The 24,185-nt window shown below is 47.5% G+C and overlaps 1 protein-coding gene across 3 annotated transcripts in view; it reads left to right on the forward strand.

The window, feature by feature from the left end:
* Window positions 1-15,086, forward strand: part of yeats2 (YEATS domain containing 2) — a 186,798-nt gene extending 171,712 nt beyond the window's left edge. For all 3 annotated transcript variants that reach the window (XM_085990719.1, XM_085990721.1, XM_085990720.1), the window contains 2 exons: window positions 12,574-12,744; window positions 14,724-15,086. In XM_085990719.1, the coding sequence (XP_085846845.1) occupies window positions 12,574-12,744; window positions 14,724-15,071 (519 nt within the window). In that variant the 3' untranslated portion in view covers window positions 15,072-15,086. The remainder of the gene's footprint in view (window positions 1-12,573; window positions 12,745-14,723) is intronic.
* The last annotated feature ends 9,099 nt before the right edge of the window (window positions 15,087-24,185 follow it).

Raw genomic sequence — 24,185 nt, forward strand, 5'->3', positions numbered from 1 at the left:
ATCCTTACAACCACAGGCCCGGCCAAGCACAGACAGTGCCTGAAGGTATTCCACGGTCGATTCCCCAGGTTGTTGTTTACGACTCCCCAGGAGGTGCCTGGCGTACACTTCGTTCACTGGGCGCGTGTACTGGTCCTTGAGGAGCTTGATAGCGTCCACGTACGAGGTCGCGTCTTGGATGACCGAGTACACTCGGTGGTTCACTTTGGAGGTCAGGACATCCAGTTTGTCCTCGTCCGATTTGATTGCTTCGGAGGCGGTCAGGAATTTTTCGAAACACTTAAGCCAGTGAGTAAACTTGGTGGATGAGTCCGCCTCCCGATGATCTAAGTCCAGGCATGCTGGTGTGAGGATCTTCTCCATTATAAAAATGTTGTTAATAAAATTGATGCGCTATCAATTACTCATAAAAGACTGAGAGTTAGAAGAGTAACTAAAGGCTTTTATTAACAACAGAATGGAGGTCTGCCTCGCGTGGTCGACCGGTCCATGATACTAAGGGCTGGGGAGCAGTCACCTTTATACTAGGACCTGTGGGAGGAGTCAGCCGAGGCATGTCCAGGCATGTACACAGTGGAATACAAACAGGACAAACAGGAATACAAACAGTGGTTTACCACAGACGGCGCCACCAGCTGGCCGTCCAGTGTTATTTCATGAGTAGTTTCTTGATGATGATGAAATTTATAACATTCTTCCTGCCTAAATGATTTGGAAGTCCGACGACTTCCTCTTAACAGATTAGGTGGACCACGAATAGCCTCAGTCTTTTAGATTTTTGTTTATGGCTAGAAGGCACGTCTCCCCGGACCGTGTCTTGGTCCCTGGACCGCTTGATCCATACCGGTGGATCGACAGGGCCCGTGTTGCTCTGATCGACCCGAGGGAGGTTGGAGAGATCGTGACTCCGGGTGCAGGTCCTCACAGGCGCAGAACTGGCTTCATCCTGTTTGATAGCCGGGGATTGACCGGCGTCCTGGCCTCGGGTGGCCATCCCACGGGGAGCGCTCGGCTCCCCGAGTGGATCCGGTGGGGCAGCTGGCAGACCTCTCGATGTCCCAGGTAGGGCATCATCTTTGGGGGAGCGCAGAGTGTCGGCATCATCCCCGTGGGTCCCTCTATCAGTTGGGTCCGTGGAACCGGCTGGACAGGGAGCCAGGTCCTGGAGCGAAACGGTGGACTCCTGGCCATCAGGGTAATGCACGTGCGCGTACGTGGAGTTGACGTCCGTGAGTTCTACCCCGTCGACGAGAGGATCGTTTTTAGACGACCGGACGAATCTTCGGAGCAGCACGGGGCCGGGTGCTGCCAACCATGACAGTAGAGACGTCCCATGGGTGGAGCAACGCTGGAAGCTGAAGAATCGCTCGTGAGGTGTGACATTGGTAGACGTAGAAAGGAGAGACCTGATGGAATGCAACACGTCAGGGAGCATAGTTTCCCACTGCTGGTCTGGTAGGTTGCGTGACCTCAGCGCAAGACGAACAGCGTTCCAAATGATAACGTATCTCTCAACCTGTCCGTTACCGATGGGATGGTACAGTGTCGTTTTACTTGTGGCGATTCCCCGTTGGGAGAGATAACTTTTGAGTTCGCTTGACATGAAGGAGGGACCCCGATTAGAGTGGATGAAATTGGCCGTACCGCAAAGGGAAAAGACTTGATCAAGGCATTTGATCGCTGGAAGTAAACATATTGGGACACAAGCAAAGGGAAAGCGTGATTATTCGTCCACCATAGTCAGTAAGTAGGTGTTTCACGTTGAGGAAGGCAATGGCCCTTTAAAGTCAATGCTGAGTCGCTGCATAGCGTGTATGAGCGCGCCATCCGATGGACGGAAGAATTGCGGTTTTAATTCCGCACAAATTCTACAGGAGGAGCATGTTCTTTTCACATCTTCCGTAGAAAATGGGAGATTTTTAGATCGCACAAAGTGCAACATACGGGTAACGCCAGGATGGCATAAGTCAGTATGAAGATCCGCAAGAGTCGAAGTTGACATAGAAGAGCAGAATGCCCACGTCAGGGTATCCGGGGCCACATTCTCTTTGCCGGGTCGATAATGTATGGTGTATCCAAAGGCGGCCAATTCCATCCTCCAGAGATGTATTTTGTTATTCTTGATCTCAGTGCGTTTCCGGTTATCCAGCATAAAGGCCACGGAGCGCTGATCGGTTATAAGTGTGAAATGGCGACGAGCGAGAAAATGACTCCATTTACGTATAGCTTCTATGATGGCCATAGCCTCCTTCTCGACAGGAAGATAATGGAGCTCGCTACCCTGCAAAGTTCTTTTTTTTTTATTGATGGGATGTGGGCGTCGCTGGCTGGCTAGGCCTGCATTTAGTGCCCATCCCTAATTGCCCTTGAGAAGATGGTGGTGAGCCGCCGCCTGGAACCGCTGCAGTCCATATGGCGTAGGTACACCCATAATGCTGTTAGGAAGGGAGTTCCAGGATTTTGGCCCAGCGACAGTGAAGGAACGGCGATACAGGTCCAAGTCAGGATGGTGTGTGGCTTGGAGGGGAACTTGTAGGTGGTGATGTTCCCATGCGTCTGCTGCCCTTGTCCTTCTAAGTGGTAGAGGTCGCGGGTTTGGAAGGTGCTGTTGAAGGAGCTTTGGCGAGTTGCTGCAGTGCATCTTGTAGATGGTACACACTGCCGCCACAGTGCGCCGGTGGTGGAGGGAGTGAATGTTGGAGGTGGATGGAGTACCAATCAAGCGGGCTGCTTTATCCTGAATGGTGTCGAGCTTCTTGAGTGTTGTTGGAGCTGCAGTCATCCAGGCAAGTGAAGAGTATTCCATCACACTCCTGACTTGTGCCTTGTAGATGGTGGAAAGGCTTTGGGGAGTCAGGAGGTGAGACACTCGCCGCAGAATTCCCAGCCTCTGGCCTGCTCTGGACAGAAATGCAACGGGTCGACCACCTTGATTCAAGGTAGCAGAGATCGCCACATCCGATGCATCGCACTCGACCATGAAAGGAAGATTTTCATCAATGGAACGAAGCGTGGTTTTTTCCAGTTGTCGCTTGAGGAGGTTGAAAGCTGAAATAGCCGTTGCCTCCAATGGAAATGACTTTGCGTGAAGCAGGGGCTGGATCTTGTCGGAGAAGTGGGGTATCCATTTCGCATAATAGGCGAACATGCCAAGTGCCCGACGAAGAGAGCCGAGATTCATAGGGGGAGGGAGCTCCTGAAGCGGACAAAGTCACTCTGGATCCGGTTTGATGACCCCGTTGCCCACCCAGTAGCCAAGGATGTTGACTGATTTCACAGATTTGGACTCATTTAAGGTTAAGTTGCGACGACAGAGAACATCAAAACATTTCTGGAGGTTGGCACCATGCTCCTTCTGGCCATGACCAGCAATGGTGATATTATCCAGATATGGAAAAGTGTCCGTTAAGTTCTCCTGTTTGACTAGGCTATCCATTGCCCGTTGAACGACGGCCACCCCATTGGTGACCCCAAATGGAAGGCGACAAAACTGGTAAAGCCGACCATTGGCCTCAAAGGCTGTATACTTTAGAGTCCTTTAACGGTACTTGATGATATGCGCTCTTTAAATCAAAGGTTGAAAATACCTTGTAGTTAGCAAGGTTATTGACCATGTCATCGATGCATGGTAGTGGGTAGGCATGCAGGTCAGTATACTGGTTAATAGTTTGCGAGTAATCGATGCAAAGACTTTTCTTGTGTTGCTTCAGAGGATTTTTGACAACGACGACTTGAGCCCGCCAGGAAGATGAACATGGCTCAATGATACCGTCAGCTAGAAGGCGAGAGACTTCTGCCTTGATAAAGGATCGATCATCTTGGCTGAAACGTCGTGATTTAGTGACTATGGGCTTACATTGGGGGGAAAGATTGGCAAACAAGGAGGGCTCATTGAGTGAAGCCGCCGAAAGCGCACAAAACGGTACTTTGGAAATAGTAAGCTCCGGCTTTGACCCTCCAAACTCGAAAGTGAGTCTTTTGTGTTGTTTCTGGAAATCCTGTCCCAGGAGCACATCACTGCATAGGTTCTTGAGCAGCCCGAGCCGGGTGGAGAAATAAGTGCGGCCATTGAGAATAAGGTCGACAAGACAAAAGCCAGAAGAATTGGTGGTCAGTGTCGTCAGAGCCATTGCAATTTCCCTGTCCGAGGGGTAAATACGCAGTTTTAACTTACTGACAGCCCACTCACTAATGAAGCTGTCAGAGCTGCATGAGTCGATTAGTGCACTCAAAATGTGTCCATTTACCGAAACCTTCGTGGCTGCATGGGACAGACTTTGGGGGAAAACAGCTGTGATGGGAGGAGGGGCAGGTTTACCCTTGACAGCTGTAACCTTAGTAGTGGTTCTTGGGGGAGGAGCAGTTTTATAGATTGCAGCTGTAACCTTAGTAGTGGCTCTTGGGGAAGGAGCAGTTTTATAGATAGTAGCTGCAAAACTAACAGGAGCTCTCGACCGGTATACCTTAGAAAAGTGGCCTTTCTTACTAACAGCAGCTCTTGACTGGCATACCTTAGAAAAGTGACCTTTCTTGCTGCTGGGCCATGGGGTTACAGATTGTGGTGGAATACAATTCTGCTGCTGCTGATGGCCCACAGCGCCTCATGGATGCCCAGTTTTGAGCTGCTAGATCTGTTCTGAATCTATCCCATTTAGCACGGTGGTAGTGCCACACAACACAAGAGAGGATGTCCCAGTGTGAAGACGGCACTTCTTCTCCATAATGACTGTGCGGTGGTCACTGCTACCAATGCTGTCATGGACAGATGCATCTGCGACAGGTAGATTGGTGAGGACGAGGTCAGGTAGGTTTTTCCCTCGTGTTGGTTCTCTCACCACCTGTCGCAAGCCTAGAGATAGGGCTAAGCCAGACATTATGCAAGGCTATAACCGTCTCCAATATTTATGTTCAAGTTTCAAAATTTGCTGGTCACTCATTTAAACACTCGGATAATGCCAAGTACTAAATAGTTAAAAACTCTATAAAGATACTTGGTGTTGAGAATTTGTGACCTTGGTTTGGCCTTGTCTTTGCATGAGGCTGACCCCAGCCCTCCACTGCTGCACAGTAACTTATCAATAAAACAGTCATCCCATTCACATAACAGCTGCCCAGAATTAATTGATGCCACCCACCTGAATACTGGCCTTTTGTGGTTGGCCTCTCTGTTGACTGGATTGTTTGAGCTGGGGAATGAATGTGCATGCTGTAATAGAAACCTGATTTTCCGTCTGTGACCACTTCATGCCTAGTGCAGAGCTGACTAGGAAGAGAACAATATGATCCATGGCAGTGCAGTGGTGCTAGGAACATAGTGGGAGGGGCAGTAGGTGCTGTGGTGTTTGGGGTGAGAGCCCATCGCCCCTGTACTCACTGACCTACTTTGGCTCCCGGTCCGGCCACGCTTCAGTTTTAAAATTCTCATCCTTATTTTCAAGTCCCTCCATGGCCTCACCCCCTCCCTATCTCTGTAACCTCCTCCAGCCCTACAACTCTGCGCTCCTCCAATTCTGCCCACTTGCGCAACCCCGACTTTTATCACTCCACCATTGGCGGCCGTGCCTTCAGCTGCTGAGGCCCTAAGCTCTGGAATTCCCTCCCTAAACCTCTCTACCTCTCCTCCTTTAAGACGCTCCTTAAAACCTACCTCTTTGAACAATTCTTTTGGTCACCTGTCCTAATATCTCTTTATTCCGCTCGGTGTCAGGTTTTGTCTGATAACGCTCCTGTGAAGTGCCTAGTTTAACGGCGATATCGAAATGCATGTTATTGTTGTTGTTAGATGGGAGTGCATTGGTGCTTGAGGTAGTGAAAACCTCAGTGTGGTATGATGCAGTGGCTGGATGGGAGTCCAGTGGTTCTTGGGGTGACTGGATGGCTTGCAGTGGTGTTCAGGGTGATGAGTTTTTCAGGGCACTGCAGTGATTTTGAGATAAAATAAAAACGGAATACACAACAGATCTGTCAGTATTTGTAAAAGTAGAAAACAGGTTCATGTTTCAAATCTGGGCCTTTTCTCAGAACTCAGTAGGAGGCTTCAGTCATTTGTAAAACACTGCACATTCTTCAGCAAACCTGATATTCTGGATCCTTAACCTTAGTGAACTGTAACCTGGTTTAGTGACATTGGAAAAGAACTTTGCCCGCCACACAATGTGGTCAATGTTAACTGGCCGAAATCAGCGGTAACAGCCTCAGAATGGGGTCGGTAAACATACCACCCGGTTAACCCCAACAATCCCGCCGCTGCCACTTTCACAGGGTCTTTCCACAGGGCGGCCGAAACACCTGCCTGTTTCAGGCGGGCGGCCCTTTATAAGATAGAGCAGTGTCGAGGGAATGCTGCATTGCCCAATGTGCCGTCCTTGGGATAAGACATTAAAACTGAGGCCGATCTGAACTCTTCCAATAGATGTTAAAGATCCCGCGGCAAAAAAAAACCTATTCGAAGAAATGGGGAATGTTCCCCGGTCTCTCGGCCAACATTCATCGCTCAACCAACAGCAACAGGAACAGATTTACTCATCATTCATTTCATTGCTGTTTGTGTGAATCGTTCATAAGAACATAAGAAATACGAGCAGGAGTCGGCCATTTGGCCCTTCGAGCCTGCTTCACCATTCAATAAGATCATGGCTAATCTTCTACCTCATCTCCACTTTCCTGCGCTATCCCCATATCCCTTGATTCCCTTAATATTCAAAAATCTATTGATCTCTGTCTTGAATATACTCAACGACTGAGCCTCCACAGCCCTCTGGGGTAGAGAATTCCAAAGATTCACCACCCTCTGAGTGAAGAAATTTCTTCTCATCTCAGTCCTCAATGGCCAACGCCTTATTCTGAGACTGTGACCCCGTGTTCTAGACTCCCTAGCCAGGGGAAACATCAATGTTTCAGTGAGATAATTTCTCATTCTTCTAAACTCTAGAGAATATAGGCCTAGTCTACTGAATCTCTCCTCATAGGATAATCCCGCCATCCCAGGAACCAGTCTGGTGAACCTTTGTTGCACTCCCTCCATGGCAAGTATATCCTTCCTTAGGTAAGGAGACCAAAACTGTAGACAATACTCCAGGTGTGGTCTCACCAGGGCCCTATATACTTGCAGTAAGACGTCTTTACTCTTATACTCAATCCTCTTGTAATAAAGGCCAACGTACCATTTGCTTTCCTAATTGCTTGTTAACTTTCAGTGATTCATGTACAAGGACAGCCAGGTCCTGCCTCATTTGCCCACTTAACAACAATCACTGCAATTCAAAATGAAATCACCGTGTGACACACTTTTAAGAGGTTCCAACGTGATGGGGCGCAATATAAATGTGAGTGTACTTATCTAGCTTCCCCTTAAATGCATCATCTTTCTGAGTGTCGTTTCCAGGTGCCGGGCGCTCTTCAGCACCTCACCTAAGTGAGTCTGGATAGTGAATGTCAGTGAGTGGGTTATCCAACAACAAGGGGTATCACAGTCGAGCCGGAACCTCTCCTCACCAGACATCTATGTGCACACTTTCAAGCAAGAGGCACTTGTTAGTGATCAGGACTGGGAACAGTAGCTGATCTTTCACCTCCCTAGGCCCAGTGGCCAATTGCAGTGCTGCTCTGGTTGAGATCAGCTACAGACTGGGCGTTGAGCCTGGGGCCTTCTTGCCTGTGTCTTAGCGCCATACTGGGCCGAGGCATTTACCCACAAAGACACGTGAAGAATGCTTTAGTTACTGAGAACTGAAAGGTACAGCACTCCTGTATATAGAACAGTGTGCGGGCGGGTGTGCGTAGCGAAGCAGCAGCACACTTAGATCACAAAGCCATGAGCGATTCTGAACTCCAATGACAACTCAACATTTGATGTAAACAGACTGCACCTTAAATGTCGGATCCAAGAACTGTCATTATAACAATGTGTAGGCGTGCCGACTGTCTCAGTGCTATCCAGTTTCTGGTTCAATGAACTGCCAGCTCGGCTCAGCTGCTACCATCTCTCCTCTGAGTCAAGAGGTTGAAACTTTAAGCCTTCAGCACATAACACAGCCCTGCTTTTTATCACTTCAGGGCACTTCCAAAACAAAGGGGCACGGTCTTAAAATTAGAGCCAGGTCATTTCGGAGTGATATCAGGAAGCACTTTTTCACACAAAGGGTAGTGGAAATCTGGAATTCTCGCCCCACAATAGGCTGTGGATGCCTGAACAATTGGAATTTTCAAGACTGAGAACAATAAGATTTTTGTTAGGTGAGGGTATCAAGGGATATGAATCAAAGGGGGTAAATGGAGTTGAGGTACAGATCAGCAATGATCTGATTGAATGGCGGAACAGGCTCTAGGGGCTGAACGGCCCACTCCTGTGTTCCTACGTACACACAGACCCTCCTGTGTAAACACGGTGAAGAAAGAACTTGCATTTATATAGCGCCTGTCAAAACCTCAGGACATCCAATTAAGTAATTTTTTGAAGTAGCCACGGTTGTAATGTAGGAAATGTGGCAGCCAATTTGCACACAGCAAGCTCCCACAAACAGCAATGAGATAAATGACCAGATCATTTGTTTTAGTGATGTTGGCCAGGATACGGGGGAGAATTCCCCAGCTCTTCTTTGAAATATGTCCACCTGAGAGGGCAGACGGGCCTCGGTTTATCATCTCATCCGAAGGACGGCACCTGCAACACTGCAGCTCTGCCTCAGTACTGCACTAGAGTGTCAGCCTGGATTATATGCTCAAGTCTCTGGAGTGAGGCTTGAAGCCACGACCTTCTGACGCAGAGGCGAGAATGCTACCTCTGAGCCAAGCTGACACTTTCACGCCTGACGAGGCGAAGTACAAGACAGAGTGGCAGAAACATCGGTTAGAATTCCTGTCGAGATTCCCTGTATCCCGCTGTAACCTCAGTGTAAGATCCACGGAAATCTCAGAGAAACAGCAATAAACCATAGTATTTACGCACATTTCTCCAGGATTCCCACCGATGTTACGGTGGGAGATTGGAAACTCCCACGGAAATTACTGATCCAGCACTTTAGCAACTGGTCCCCTAACTGTGTCTGAGCAAAGCTTGATCTCCTTTTGTAGATGGGCAGGAGATCTGACACTTCAAGGGTTAACATGCATGTTTATATTTTGAAAACGAGTCAGAATGAAAGCCACGTGGAGGCTGTTGTACAGCTGGAAGTGTGAGAGCTCCATCTTGTGGTGGAGTTTAGTAGCAATGGGGGCCCACGTCATGGAAAGCCAACCTGATAAACACAAAGCACTGAGTTTATCGCCCTCAGCGACTAGCAACATTACATCAGTGATGGGCCATTACATCGTCTGGGCCAGTTTGTTTTTTGTTTCCATAGGAAGTACTTTCCCCTTATGGTATTCCCATCTGCCCCACCACCAGATTTGATTTCATAGGGATCCTCGTTCCCCACGTCAAAATTTATCTGACATATTCTGTCCAATTCACTAACCTGTCTAAGTCCTCCTGAAGTCACTTACAGTCTTCTTCCCAGTTAACACAGTCCCTATTTTTCTGTCGTCTGCAAATTTTGATGTGGGAGCTTGCTGTGTGCAAATTGACTGCCGCGTTTCCTACATTACAGCAGTGACTACACTTAAAAAAATGTACTTCATTGGCTGTAAAGTGCTTTGGGACGTCCGGTGGTCGTGAAAGGCGCTATATAAATGCAGGTCTTTCAAGGTGGTGCTGGGGGTTCTCTTTGAACTGCTGCAGGTTTTATCTTTGTTCCTTCTTTCAATTTTGATATCAAACCTAATTGTGTTATGGTTGTTGTTTCCTAGATGCTCCCCCACCCTTACATTACCTACATGCTCCACTTCATTCGCTAGATGTTCCCCAACCCTTAGGGGGTGGGGGGAGAGGGGTATAGCTAATACAGAGCAGGACTGCGACTTAATACAGGAAGACATTAATAAACGTGAAGAATGGGCGTGTAATTGGCAAATGAACTTCAATATCGAGAAGTGTGAGGTGGTACATTTTGGCAGGAAGAAAAAGGAGGCCACATACTCCTTGGAAAATAACTCTCTAAGTGGGATAGAGGAGCAGAGGGATACTGGGGGGGAGCAGATACACAAATCACTAAAAGTAGCGATGCAGGTTAATAAGGCATAAAAAAGCAAACAAAGCACTGGGGTTCATTTCTAGAGGGATAGAATAGAAAAGCAGAGAAGTTATGTCAAACTTGTATAGAACCTTGTTAGACCACAATTGGAGTACTGTGAACAGTTTGTCTCCATATTATAAAATGGATATAGAGGCAATGGAGAAGGTGCAAAAATATTTACCAGGTTGGTATCAGAACTAAGAGTTTATACCATCAGTAAAAACAGACTGGGTCTAGAATAAAGACCCGATAGAGGTCTTTAAGATTATGAAAGGGTTTGATAGGGTAGACTTAGAGAAGATGTTTCCACTTGCCGGGGAGACCAGAACTACAGGCCATAAATATAAGATAGTCAGTAATAAATCCAATAGGGAATTCTTTACCCAGAGAGTGGTTAGAATGTGGAACTCGCTACCACAAGGAGTAGTTGAGGTGACTAGCATAGATGCATTTAAGGGGAGTCTAGATAAACACATGAGGGAGAAAGGAATAGAAGGATACATTGATGGGGTTAGATGGAGAAGGATGGGAGGAGGCACGTGTGGAGCATAAACACTGTCATGGACCTGTTGGGCCGAATAACCTGTTACTGTGCTGTAACTTCTATGTACTATGTAATCCTTACATTATCTACTTACCCCACTTTATTGCTTACATTATCTATTGACCCCACAATTTCCTAGACCTAGATCCAGTGCTGCCTCCTTCCACGTTGAATTAAAAACCTACTGATCTAGAAAGCACATTGTAGAAATCTCTCTTCTTTGCCACCTACATTACTCTCATCCCAGTCTATCTTTGGGTAACTAAAGTCACCTGTTAGTATGGGCCTGATGTTGCTGCAGTTTTCTTTTAATTTTTCCTTTTTGTGCACATACCCAGAAATAACAGCAGTTGGCAGTCGTGGAGGGTTTCTTGGGATTTTCTTTTGTCATCAAATTTATCCCATTTCTAACTTTCTTGGTCTCCAGAGCTGCCAGATTCTTAGCCAATTTGCGCACAGCAAGCTCCTACAAACAGCAATGTGACAATGACCAGATAATCTGTTTTGGCGATGATGATTGAGGGATAAATATTGGCCAGGACACCGACCAATCTTCTTCGAAATAGTGTCATGGGATCTTTTACGTCCACCTGAGAGAACAGACGGGGCCTCGGTTTAATGTCTCATCCGAAAGTCAGCACCTCCGACAGTGCAGCACACCCTCAGCACTGCACTGGAGTGTCAACCTAGAGTATGTGCCCAAGTCTCTGGAGTGGGGCTTGAACCTACAACCTTCTGACTCAGAGGCGAGAGTGCTACCCACTGAACCACAGCTGACGTGTTATTGGATTGTGTTATTTGTTTTGATGGAACAATGAGTAATTACTAGCTTATTCTTTAACAATGGGACAATAGGGGGTGTGCATCACCATAATGCGCACTCGGCCAGAAAATGATCCTTATTATTTACTAATGGGAGGTGTGGACTTACTGTTTCAAAGTCTTTTCACATATGTCACCTTTTTCCCCTGTCCCTTTGCCCAGTTTCACATGTACAGTGGCATGCTGTTTACTTAGGCCATTTTTCTCAGCTCCACTATTTCCATATTTTTCTGGTGCCTTCTGTTTAAAATAAAATATAAAAGAATTGGAGTAAGCATTTAAACTTCACTACCCTGGGCATGGTCAGTCCTAACACACAAGCACAGGCCAGGTGTCAGCCTTGGCTCAGTGGTAGCACTCTCGCCCCTGAGTCAGAAGGTTGTGATTTCAAATCCAGTCCAGAGACCTGAGCACACAATCTAGGCTGACACTTCAGTGGAGCACTGAGTGTTGCACTGTCGGAAGTGCTGTCTTTTGGACGAGATGTTAAACCGAGGCTTTGTCCGTTCAGGCAGATGTCAAAGGTCCCATGTCACTATTTGAAGAGCAGGGAGTTCTCCCAGTGCCCTGGCCAACATTCATCTGTAACCAAGACAACCAGAAACAAAATAGTAGGTTGTTTATCTCATTACTGTTCGGGGGACTTTGCTGTACGCAAATTGGCTTCAGCATTTGCCTAAACAGCGACAGTGACTACACTTCAAAAGTATTTCATTGGCTGTGAAGCACTTGGGGACATCCTGAGGATGTAAAAGGTGCTATATAAATGCAATTCTTTTTTTCTTCTTTAACCAGTAGTCTGATAGTCATAAACAGTTGAGCTACAGGAGTTGAATTGCTCGTGCAATAAAATTATATTGAGCATTACAGTCTTCTCTGAACACCTACTGTCCGTTCATTGGACACTTTGAGAGGGGTGATATAACTGATGTTGGGGTGGATGAGAAGGTGATTGACCTAAAATTGATATACTCTGGAAAGCAGGCAGGCTTTATTGGAAGCTTATTAGCAATACTTGAAACAGGTGCCTCGCCTTCTGTTGCTGAGAGCTGTCGCTGTGCAATTAAATAGAGGATTTCTGGTTGTCCTTTGTAGGTCATCATCAAACAGGAACCAGGAGAAGCAGCGGCCCAGCAACCGGGAGTGACGGCCATGCCAACGCAGCAGGCCATGCAGCAGTTTGTGACTGTGAAAGGTGGCCAGGTGATTGCCGTCTCTCCCCAGAAACACAGCAGCATCCTCGGAGCAGGAGCCACCCAGACTAAGGTATGGTCTCAGACGTGACTTTATGGAGCAGTGATGAGCAGGCTGCGGCGAAGGCCTGCCGGGCATCACAAGAGTGAAGCTAGGTTATCACAGCAGTCTGATTGACGCTATCACTGACGCTCAGCGCTCTGGGGAACCCTGGCACCTTAAAGGCGGTTTCCCTGCTGATGCCACGCATCAGGTGTCATGCGCTGAGCTAAGAGGAATACACCGCTCCACACAAGGGGCACCTGTAAACGGGAACAATTCTGAAACAGGCTTCCCGTAAAATCAAGGCGCGCATGTGGATAAATACGCAGCCTTCAGGCTTCTCCTGTGACTCGGGGCCTCACACTGCCAAGTTCAGGAATTGCTCCCTCCCATTTTATTCTTTTCCAAACAAGATGCTCGGGGCTGGGGAGACTATTGGAGTTTTAATTATCATCAACTATATTTGTTGGTGGTTGGATTGTTAAAAGACCCTCCTGATTGTGACCTACTACACAGTACGTATTTCTTCAGCCAGGATTCCTACTCCTGAGCGCTATTCAGTGACCTCCCTCTCTGGAAAATGCACTCACAGGACATCGGGTGAGGATCAGACCAGGCTCAGCTCTGATGCCCCCCCACCATGGTCAATTAGCCTGCTGAAACTTACTGCAGGCTTATACATCAAGAACAGCCACTTAGGCAAGGCCCTAGAGGCTGCTTGGCACCTGTGGATCCAGTACCCCAATAGTACCCCCACAAACAGCAATGTGATAATGACCAGATAATCTGTTTTAGTGATGATGGCTGAGGGATAAATATTGACCAGGACACCAACCACTCTTCTTTGAAATAATGCCATGGGATCTTTTACGTCCACCTGAGAGAAAAGACAGGGCTTCGGTTTAACGTCTCATCTAAAAGAGGGCACCTCTGACAGTGCAGCACTCCCTCAGTAATACTCTGGAGTGTCAGCCTAGGGGATATTAAAGCACATGAACAAAGAGAAAGGGCAGGAATGGTTCATCATTGTGACCCCCCACCCAATCCACAAATGGTACAGTTACTTACACCACTGATCCTCTCCCCTAATTTCTCAATCTCCTGGGAGAGGCAAAAACAGGAAAAAAATCCCAAGTCCAATTTAGGGAAAAAATCCGGGAAATTCCTCTCCAACCCCAAAAGCAATCAAGCAACGCACCAAGAGACTGCATTAACTCATACCAGTAATTACAGCTAGCCCTCGTCAACCTTAATAACTTGTAGTCTTCCACTCTCAGGAGCTCGTCCAGCTCCCTTTTTGAAGGACCGGTAATCCGATCGATACATCAAGAAATCTCTGTGACTAGTTATACTCCCCATCTCTAACCTAACTACTTGCTTTCGTTATTTATATGTATGCCTTCTAGTATTCCCATCCCTATTTAGCTCAAATAACCTATCTAGTGTAAAATTACCATTGCCTAACAGGCTCAATTGGTTTAGGAACAGGTGTAGGCTATTCAGCCCCTCGCGCCTGCTCCGTCATTCAATTAGATCACGGCTGATTTGCACCTCAACTCCATTTACCCGCCTTTGCTCTATACCCCTTCATACCCTTACCCAACAGTCTCAGTCTTGAAACCTTCAATTGTGCCCCAGCTTCCACTGCCTTTTAGGGGGGTAGAGAGTTCTAGATTTCATAGAATTTACAGCACAGAAACCGCCCATTCAGCCCAACTAGCCTGTGCTGGTGTTTATGCTGCCTCGCCCCCCTCTTCATCTAATCCTATCAACATATCCTTATATTCCTTTCTCCCTCATGTGTTTACCTAGCTTCCCCTTATATGCATCTATGCTATTTGCCTCAACTACTCCATGTGGCAGCGAGTTCCATATTTTAACCACTCTCCGGATAAAGATGTTTCTCCTGAATTCCCTATTGGATTTATTAGTTATTTCCACCACACTTGTTTGGAGGGCGTAAATGGTGCCAGCTCTATGTGACTAAGAGTGCCCTTTGTTCGCTGCAGGTAGTTGGGATTCCGGTGGGTTCAGCCTTGCAGCCAGTGGTGAAGCAGGCGGTGGCACTGAGCGGCGGTCAGATAATTGTCGCCAAACCGGGCACCACCATTGCCCGGGCCGTTGGACAGAAGCAGATTGTGGCTCAGGGGGTGGCGAAGGCCATGGTGAGTGGAGCCAGCGGGTCCATCGTTGCTCAGCCCGTGCAGGCAGTCACCAAGGCTCAGAGCTCGTCCACTCTCCAGAAATCAGGATCGCAAGGCTCAGGTAGGGAGAGACGCCCACATTTGCTTCTTAAATGGCGAGTCTTAACGATGGGTTTTAATCACGCCGTGCTCTTTCTGATCGGGCAACCATGACCTCCGCGGTGACGACCGCAGTTTTGTTGTGAGTGGTTATTGTTGGTGAAGCGGTAGGACTGGGAACCAGGATTGTATCCAGTGGCTGTTCGTTGTTGGCCTTACTTCTGCTGGTTGAGTCGTGCCGGGGTAGAATGTCTGTTTATAGTGAAACTGTAAAGGTGTTCTTTACTCACACACTTAACATTTTGTTAATGGGTAGAGGAACTCTTTCCCCCCCCCACACTTGGGGTGCCCTTATTTACAGCCCTTGTGCTGATTTTTCTCCCCCTCGCTCCTCCTCCAAGCAATCACCAGTATTTCCTTCATTAACTTGTTCCCAATATCTATTTCCTCAGATTTGTGTATTTACAAAGGTGCAAAACCATGGAGGTTAATTTTGGCTTTGGGACATAGTGTAAAACGGGCAATATCGTATCAACAGCTGTTAAACATTTCCTAGAATCATAGACTCATAGAATAGTTACAGCACAGAAGGAGGCCATTTGGCCCGCCGAGCCCCTGCCATCTTCCGATTTTCATTTTCGTTGAAGTCAATGCAAGTTAATAGAAATAAAAATCAGGAGATGTATAACGGGCAGCTGATACGATGTCGCCTGTTTTACGTTATCACCCAAAATCAAATTGGCCCCCATGTGTGTAATATTTGTTATGTTCAGTCTGGGAGATGCTGCTCTAACTTGGTTCTGGCAAAAACCCTTTCAAAATGAAGGCTGGACTCTGACTGAGAAAGCTCAACTGTGCCTTGCATCCCCCAAATCTCAGTGTTTGGGTCAGTAATCACTGTGTACTGATAGGATGCATTAAAATATTTGCCACCATGAAACTTTTAGGCTGTAACATTCTTGACAGAAGGAGAGGCCTGCAAAAAAAGGAGTAACTCATCTCAGCCTGACCTCGATTAAATGACTCCATTCCATCCAATGCTGGCCATAGAAACTTTGGACACGGCAGGTCAATTGATTCCAGGGCTATGGGGAAAGAGTGGGGCGAATTCGAAAGCTCTTTCAAAGAGCTGGCACAGGCACGACGGGCCGAATGGCCTGCTTCTGTGCTGTGAGATTCTATGATATTGAGGGCAAAAGTCTTTTTAAAAATTGCCAACTTTGCGGCCAGGCCACAGAGCTGGCGGCCATGTTCTGCTGTGGTCATTTGAGGTCGCTAACACTCCCGCCCCGCCCCAAGGCTTCTTGACGTAGGCGGGCGGTCAATAAATCGCTCTGACCCTGGAAAATCGTCTAGCTCCAGGGGTGGTCAGGACTCCAGCTCCCCTGGTGCTGTGACAGGAGTCCATCAGAATGGAAAATCCCAGCTGGTGTCTCCAAGCACCATGCGACGGAGAGAGACATGTCAAAAAGGGCCTTTAATAGTTTCTTTGTGAGGCAGCTGCTACGATAAGCGATTTGTTGCTGCTGTACACAGGTGTTTGTGAGATACATTTACGGTTTAAGGCATATCAGTGCTGAAATGTTTTATTTAGTTCAGTGATTTGGGGGTTCTATTTGAGTCAATCAAATTTGTGATTCGTGCAGGTGGGAAGTTTTTATGTTCTTATTTGACGGAACAGGTGGTCCTACAGTAAAGGTCATATCAAGTCCTGTTTCCCTTCCTGCTAAAGCCAGTTAATAGTAGAAATGATGACATTTGTTGGGACAATAGTTAGGTTGCAGTTGGAGTATTGTGTGCATTTTGGGTACTACATTACAGGAAGGATATAAAAGCAATGGGAGAGGTTGCAGCATCGATTGTTAACAGGGTTGAGAGGCTACTGTTAGGGAGACTCCCTGAGCTATTTCACTAGAGCTGAGAAAATTAGGTGGTGACCTGACAAGTCTTCAAGATTCTGACGAGTTACGATCAGCTTCTTTCCACTGGTCGGCAAGACAGGAGGGCATAAATTTTATGAGAGTTGCAAAGAATTCTGTGGAGATGTTAAGCAAAACATGCTTTACACAGAGGATGGTTAGAACAAAGCATTGTTGAAGCCGAGCCTGTACATTCTTTTAAAAGGAATTAGATAGTTGCTTGAAAAAAGAGGAATATTAAAGGGTAAGTGGTGGGTGAGCAAGAGATTGGAATTAGACTAGGTGACTCATGGAGAAAATACCAGCACAGACCTGACTGGTCCAATGGCCTGTTTCAGTGCTGGAACATTCTATGGCTGCATTCTGGGCAACATCGTGTCCACTACTGTAGAGCTGTGCAGACAGCGCAGGGACGTGGGAGTTGTAATTGGTATCTAGAATAAGAAATCCTCAGATAGGAGGAGCATCAGAGAGGTGAGACTGGAGTAGTAGACGCTGCTGCACCGAAGTTTGGGATTCAGGCACATTCATAGGGTATTACATCCAACTCATGGACTGGATCTGGGAGTGTTTGATGGGACAGTGTAGAGGGAGCTTTACTCTGTATCCAACCCGTGCTGTACCTGCTCTGGGAGTGTTTGATGGGACAGTGTAGAGGGAGCTTTACTCTGCATCCAACCCATGCTGTACCTGCTCTGGGAGTGTTTGATGGAACAGTGTAGAGGGAGCTTTACTCTGTATCTAACCTGTGTTCCGGACCTGCCCTGGGGGTGTTTGATGGAACAGTGTAGAGGGAGCTTTACTCTGTATCTAACCTGTGTTCCGGACCTGCCCTGGGGGTGTTTGATGGAACAGTGTGGGAACTAGTGTTCCTTTCTGAGCAAAAACATCCCTCACTTTGATAAATAACTGGGAGGAACAGAGGAATTGTTTTGCTTATGGATTGCGAATTGTTGATGGACCAGCAGGCTGTCAGTTAAAGTGTGTCCCAGTCACCCTGACTGCTGCAGGGTCTGGTATGGAACATGTCCAAGAGGATGTTGTTTTAAAAAAAAATGGTAAATGACTTTGCAAAGCAACATAACCATGGAGTAGTCACGCATGTACCTTATAATAGGTGCATGCATTTGTATGAAATGCTTAATGTATTTTTCTACACACAGTAAGATTATTAGCTCGAGTTTAACTCACCCCCACCCCCCCCCCCCCGGCCTGGCGGAAACCAGGTAGAGCGGGGGCAGTTAATATGGAGCGGAGGGGCCTTCACACCTACTCCTTTTCTGCCTCGATCTGGCCCACTTCAATTTGAAATTACAGGCAGCAAGCCTCCTTAAACGTCATGGGGACCCGATCGGCCATTTCAACCTGAGGCCTGAGCGAAGGGAGCAGTGGTTGCTTCCCCACCAGGAACAGCAGCCAGGGACAGAAGAGGCCAAGTGAAGTGAGCTTTTAAAATAATTTTAAGTTTCCTTGTGAGCCAGTAGGAGTAGGATAACTCCCCAGGACCCCAGAGGGAAACTGTGGGCCTCCCCCGCCTGGGCTTCCTGCCTCCTCCCCCAGCCATGATTCCTATCTTACCATGTGCCCATGGTCCCAGACGGCAGTCTCCTGCCGACCGATTTTAACGGCCGGACAGCCGCTTCCCGCCAATTTCACGGCTGTCTTGGTCGGCAAGATGCCCAGTCATTAAAATTGGCTTAGCCTGCCTGACTGCTGTCGCTCGCTTTGCCCCGTTCCTGACCGGGAGTTAAACTCGAGGCCTAAGAAAGGATTGAACAGAACTGATTCATGGAAATTGGTCTGCATGGTGAAGCATTCACATCCTATGGGTCAAGGTTTAAAATTAGCAAGTTGAGTAAGAAGGGAAGTCGGAGAGAGCGTTGGCCCCTCCGCTGCTTCTGCTTCTCAGCACTCTCCAGTGCTCCGAAGCCCTCAGACCCCATTCCTCCAGCACTCCCAGTCTCCTCCCCGACTCCCTCCAGAGCCCATCCCTGCCCAGTTTTCCCTCACGTCCCAACATTCTGAGCTCTCCCAGTCACCAGACCACTCCTTGAGTGCATGCTGTCGCACCTCTTTGACAGCCTTCCCATCCCGGTACCATCCTTCATCCTGGGACATGTTGCTTGCCATCATACACCATACCCCAGGCCTTAAACAAGGGTAAGAGCCAGATATTGAGTACATCAGTAAAGCAGCGTGTGTGAGAGGGACACAGAGCCACTGGTGAGATCCAGAAAATAAAGGAGCAGAAGTGAGACGGACACAATGAGAAATGATTTGGACACACACGCACGCTACACTGCTCCTGTCATTATAAAATAATGCATCCTTCAACTCTCCATGAGCCATTCCACTGAAGGTCTGCCAATAATATATAATACGCAGCGGTAAGCATTCTGTATATATAATACCTCAGAGTGTATAATTATATAGGTTACATACACATGTGTATATAATATATAGGGGTGATGTGAGGAAAAACCTTTTTACGCAGTGAGTGGTGAGGACCTGGAACTCGCTGTCGACGGAAGTGGTGGAAGCGGAGACACTTGATGTTTTCAAGGGGAGACTGGATAGGCACTTGAGGGAAATAAACTTGCAGGGCTACGGGGATAGAGCGGGGGAATGGGACTGACTGGATTGTTCTATAGTGAGCCGGCACGGACTCAATGGGCCGAATGGCCTCCATCTGTGCCGTTATTACTCTATGACTATGACTCTATATTATAACCCGGCATCTTCATATGTGTTACATACAGGGTGTACTACTGTATAAAACTGTACATATATTATGCAAGTACTGTAATGATGGAGTGATATGCATGCGCTGCTAAAGTGTCCTAGCAGTAGACTCGTAGAGACAACATTTCCAATCAGATGAGACTGGATACTCCTCAAGTGGTTTTGTAAGGGGTCCTGCTTAGTGTTTACTCAGTTCCTCTGCGATGCTGTGAGAGGGTGGGGGTTGGGGGGGGGGGTGGAAATCAGCTCCTGCTCCGCAAACGGTGCCCCCTGCTGGAGAGTGTGCTCGTGCAGATATTTGGTGAGGACCGGGTCGGGTTGGCTGTGATGCGCCTCCTCCATTGTCAGGGTTCACGCACAAAGAGCAACCATTTATTGGAGTTACCACAGACCTGCTGGTGCAAGTAGATTTTTATTCAGCAGTCAGCACCTTCAGGAAGAAAGGTCAGAGAAATCCACACAATTAACAGATTGTCTGTCCCCAGTTTTATCCCCTTCTACTCTCCTCTCTTGATTGCATTGATTTGTGCTGGGCATGATTCCACGGGCACTGGCATCTCAGCCACGTGCCCATTGTTCGTGTAAGGAGCCAGTGAGTGCCAGAGGCTATTTGACCACAGGAGACATCATATGAATCTTTACTCATTTGCGCACACACACACACACACACACACACACACACACACACTCTTTCCAGCAGGGGTTACTGGAAAGCAGTGGGGTGTAGGAACCACTTCCTAACACAGGGGGCCTAGAGGCCAATTGTAGCCCCTCTACTGCTGCCCTGGCTGAGGTCAGCTAAGCTGGATCGAATCTGGCTCCGTCTGTACTGTATGGCTCGGGACTAGACTGGGCAGTGCGCTCATCCACTGAGCTGATGGGGAGGGGCTGGGAAGGTCCTCTAAGGTAATTGGAATGTAATCTACGATCGATCACCAGGAACAAGGTTTTGTGCAGGGATGTGTTACTTAGAGATCTACACATCCCTGGGGATAATTCCCTGGCGAGGACTGGCATGTGGCCTGGTTTGGTGTCACACTGGAGGCAGTGAATTGTGAGCAGACAGCCTCTGTTGCTGAGGCTTCTATATAAAACACTAGTTCGGCCCCAGCTGGAGTATTGTGTCCAATTCTGAGCACCACACTGTAGGACGGACATGAAGGCTTTGGAGAGGGTACAGAAGAGATTTGCAAGAATGGTACCAGGGATGAGGGACTTCAGTTACATGGATAGACTGGAGAAGTTGGGGTTGTTCTCCTTAGAGCAGAGAAGGCTAAGAGGAGATTTGATAGAGGTGTTTAAAATCATGAAGGGTTTAGATAGAGTAAATAAAGAGAAACTGTTTCCAGTGGCTGAAAGGTCGATAACCAGAAGGCACAGATTTAAGGTGATTGGCAAAAGAACCAGAGGCGACATGAAGAAAAACTTTTTTACGTAACGAATACAAGAAACTCTCGTTTAAACGGCACCTAAATATCCGGAATTCTCTATTAACCGGCAAAATTCATACTCCGAAAACACCTCAATAACCGGAAATGTTGCCGAGTCAGAGTCCAAGCCTCCCGTGGTGGCCGAGTTAGTCAGTGGGGGTAGTTCTCCAAACTGCCACTACTCGGCTTCTTGGCGCTGTCGGAAGTCCGAACACCTCAATAACAGGAGTCTGACTCTTTGTTTGTTAAAAATAGCTTCGGTAGATAACCCTCTCCGTCATCCGGAATTTTTAATCAACCGGCACCATCCTGGTCCCGTTGGTGCCGGATACCAGAGAGTTTCCTGTAGTTAGGATCTGGAATGCTCTGCCTGATAGGGTGATGGCTACAGATTCAATAGTAGCCTTCAAAAGGGAATTGGATAAATACTTGAAAGAGAAAAATTGCAGGGATATGGGGAAAGAGCAGGGGAGTGAGACTACCTGGATTGCTCTTCGAAAGAGCAGTTGCAGATTCGATGGGCCAAGTGGCCTCCTCCTGTGCTGTATGATTCTATATGCTTCTGATTTCTGCCTCTTTCAACTCCACTTGAAGGTGGCCTTATTCCCAAGGGATATAACTTGGTGGGAGAGGGTTGCTGTGTTTCACAATCCTTGTAGGATATCTGCTAGCCCTAGCAGGGAGGCGATTATAGTAGAGTATTATTAATGATGTAATGGATTAAATCTCACCTGTCATTCCTACTGCAACTGGGTGTGAAATTCTTTCTCAGTCATTTCACTGAAAAACTTGACATGACTGCTCTTACTGACTTTATCACTAACATTATCGACAGGAGGAATCCTAGTTTTGGGCGATATACCTCCATGTCATGTCGAAGCAGACTGCACACTATAGAGCAGTGGGATGTCGTATTTGTTTCGTACTCGTGACAAAGGTTTGGTGACTCTCTCCTGAGCTGTGAGGTCACTTGTGGAATAACCTGCTGTCCCTTTTGTGTTGTGTGTTTTTATTTTGTTTAAACGTCAGAGGGTGCGAACAGATGAGAGAGTGTTTGCCTCTGGACAGCTGCTTGCTGTCGTCGTGACCACTTTGAAGTGATGACGTTGCTGGCAGCAGCCTGCTCTGGGAGCGTACCTATTTTTAGCAGCAGCCCTTGTTTTTACTTTAAAAACAAGTCCAAAGGGAACATCGATTAGATTAAAGACAGTGTAGTCACGGCGATTATAGTAGAGTATTGCAGTCTGCTCTTAACCTTTCGAGAGCTCGGTTCCATTGCTGCACAATTAACCCTTTACAATTAACCCTGAATAACCTAAAAAATACTATAAGCGTTTTCAATAAACAAAATCTGATTTCCAAAAGGAAATAATTTTCCCTGCCTCAGATTATATTTCTGTCTCTTTGTCTCCTAATCTTACACTCACTGTGGCTCCCTCTCTTGCTCACCATACACTTTCTTTCTCACTCTCTCACACTTTCTCACAGTCAGCCACACACTCTCTCACTTTCTATCACTCACACTCTCTTTCTCTTTGTTGCCCTCACTCCTTTTCTTTCTCTGTCTCTGTGTCCAGGCCAGCATTCCTCCCTCAACCAACACCATCAAAAACAGATTAACTGGTCACTCATCTCATTGCACTTTGTGGGGCCATGCTGTGCGCTGCTTTGCTTGCCTACGTAACAACAGTGACTACTTCAAAAGTGGCTCATTGGCGGTGAATAACAACAACTTGCATTTATATACGTAGCGCCTTTAATGCAGTAAAATGTCCCAAGACGCTTCACGAGCAGTTATCAAACAACATTTGACCCCTAGCCACATAAGGGAATATTAGGACACGTGACCAAAAGCTTGGTCAAAGAGGTAGGTTTTAAGGAGCATCTTAAAGGAGGAAAGAGAGGTTTGGCGGGGGATTTCCAGAGCTTAGGGCCTAGGCAGCTGAAGGCACGGCTGCCAATGGTAGCGTGATTAAAATGGGGATGCACAAGCGGCCAGAATTGGAGGAGCGCAGAGATCTCAGTTTGTAGGTGTTGTGTCTCAAGGGGTTTTATACCCTTACCTATATAACAATTAAGAAGGACTCCGGGGTGGAGAGTTTAGTTAACAGCCATTTTATTTACAACGTGCTTCTTCACTCAATGCACTACATTTCCCATAGTGCATTGCAAATCACCACTACGGTATCCCATGTGGGACAATTCTAATACACATTCAAAATACACAACATATTTCCTCCCCCTTAAAATAGAATGTCCACAAAACAGAATAACTGAAAATGACTATCACTTTGGAAGAGAGGGTAGACTGCCTCTACATTCCTGGGGATTATTCTGCCCCATGCACACAGGTTAGCACTAACTGTAACTAAGGCGCTCTGGAGGCTGCCTTTCTCTTTGGAGGTAACGCCTAGTCTCAGGAGCAGGCTCTGGCTGGCTCTCCCGTGACCCTGCAGGCGTGGCTTCCTTCCTCGATGGCACAAGAGTGGATGGTGCCACCGTCTCCGGGTCGGACGACCAGTCCCTGCTGGAGCCCCCAGCAGGTCCTTGATCCTCTGTTTCTTAGGTTACCTGTGGCGACTGTCTTGGCAGTAACTGGTCTACATGCCATCTCCATGTTCGGTCGTCTCTGGTGCGGACTCGGTATGAAACGGGGCCCGTCTTTTGAATGACCGTAGCCGGGACCCACCGCTCCGGGGTGGTGTAGTTACGTGCGAGGACTTTGCCCCCCACCACAAAGTGTCGTTCTTCGGACCTCTGAGCTCGTCTGCTGACTTGATCCTGCTGATTGGCGTGCACCACTGCTTCTGTGGACGTTGGCCTCAGCCGGTCAAGGCGTGTCCGTAGCTGCCTTCCCATGAGTAGGTAAGCAGGAGCTGCTCCAGTCGTAGCATGAGGCGTGTTTCGGTATTTCAGCAAGAAAGCATTCAGGCGCTGCTTTAGAGGAGCATCATTTCTTGCTGCTTTCAACGCGCGTTTCAGCGTTCTGACAAATCTCTCCGCCAATCCATTTGTGGATGGATGATAAGGCGCGGAGCACATGTGCTGGATTCCATTGCTCTTGAGGAACTCCTCCATCTCCTGGGATGTGAACTGTGTTCCATTGTCGGTTACGATCTGCTCCGGCAGACCAAATC

The sequence above is a fragment of the Somniosus microcephalus genome, chromosome 6 (assembly GCF_052327205.1).
Source record: "Somniosus microcephalus isolate GS21.2 chromosome 6, FLI_Smic_1.0, whole genome shotgun sequence".
Classification (NCBI taxonomy): domain Eukaryota; kingdom Metazoa; phylum Chordata; class Chondrichthyes; order Squaliformes; family Somniosidae; genus Somniosus; species Somniosus microcephalus.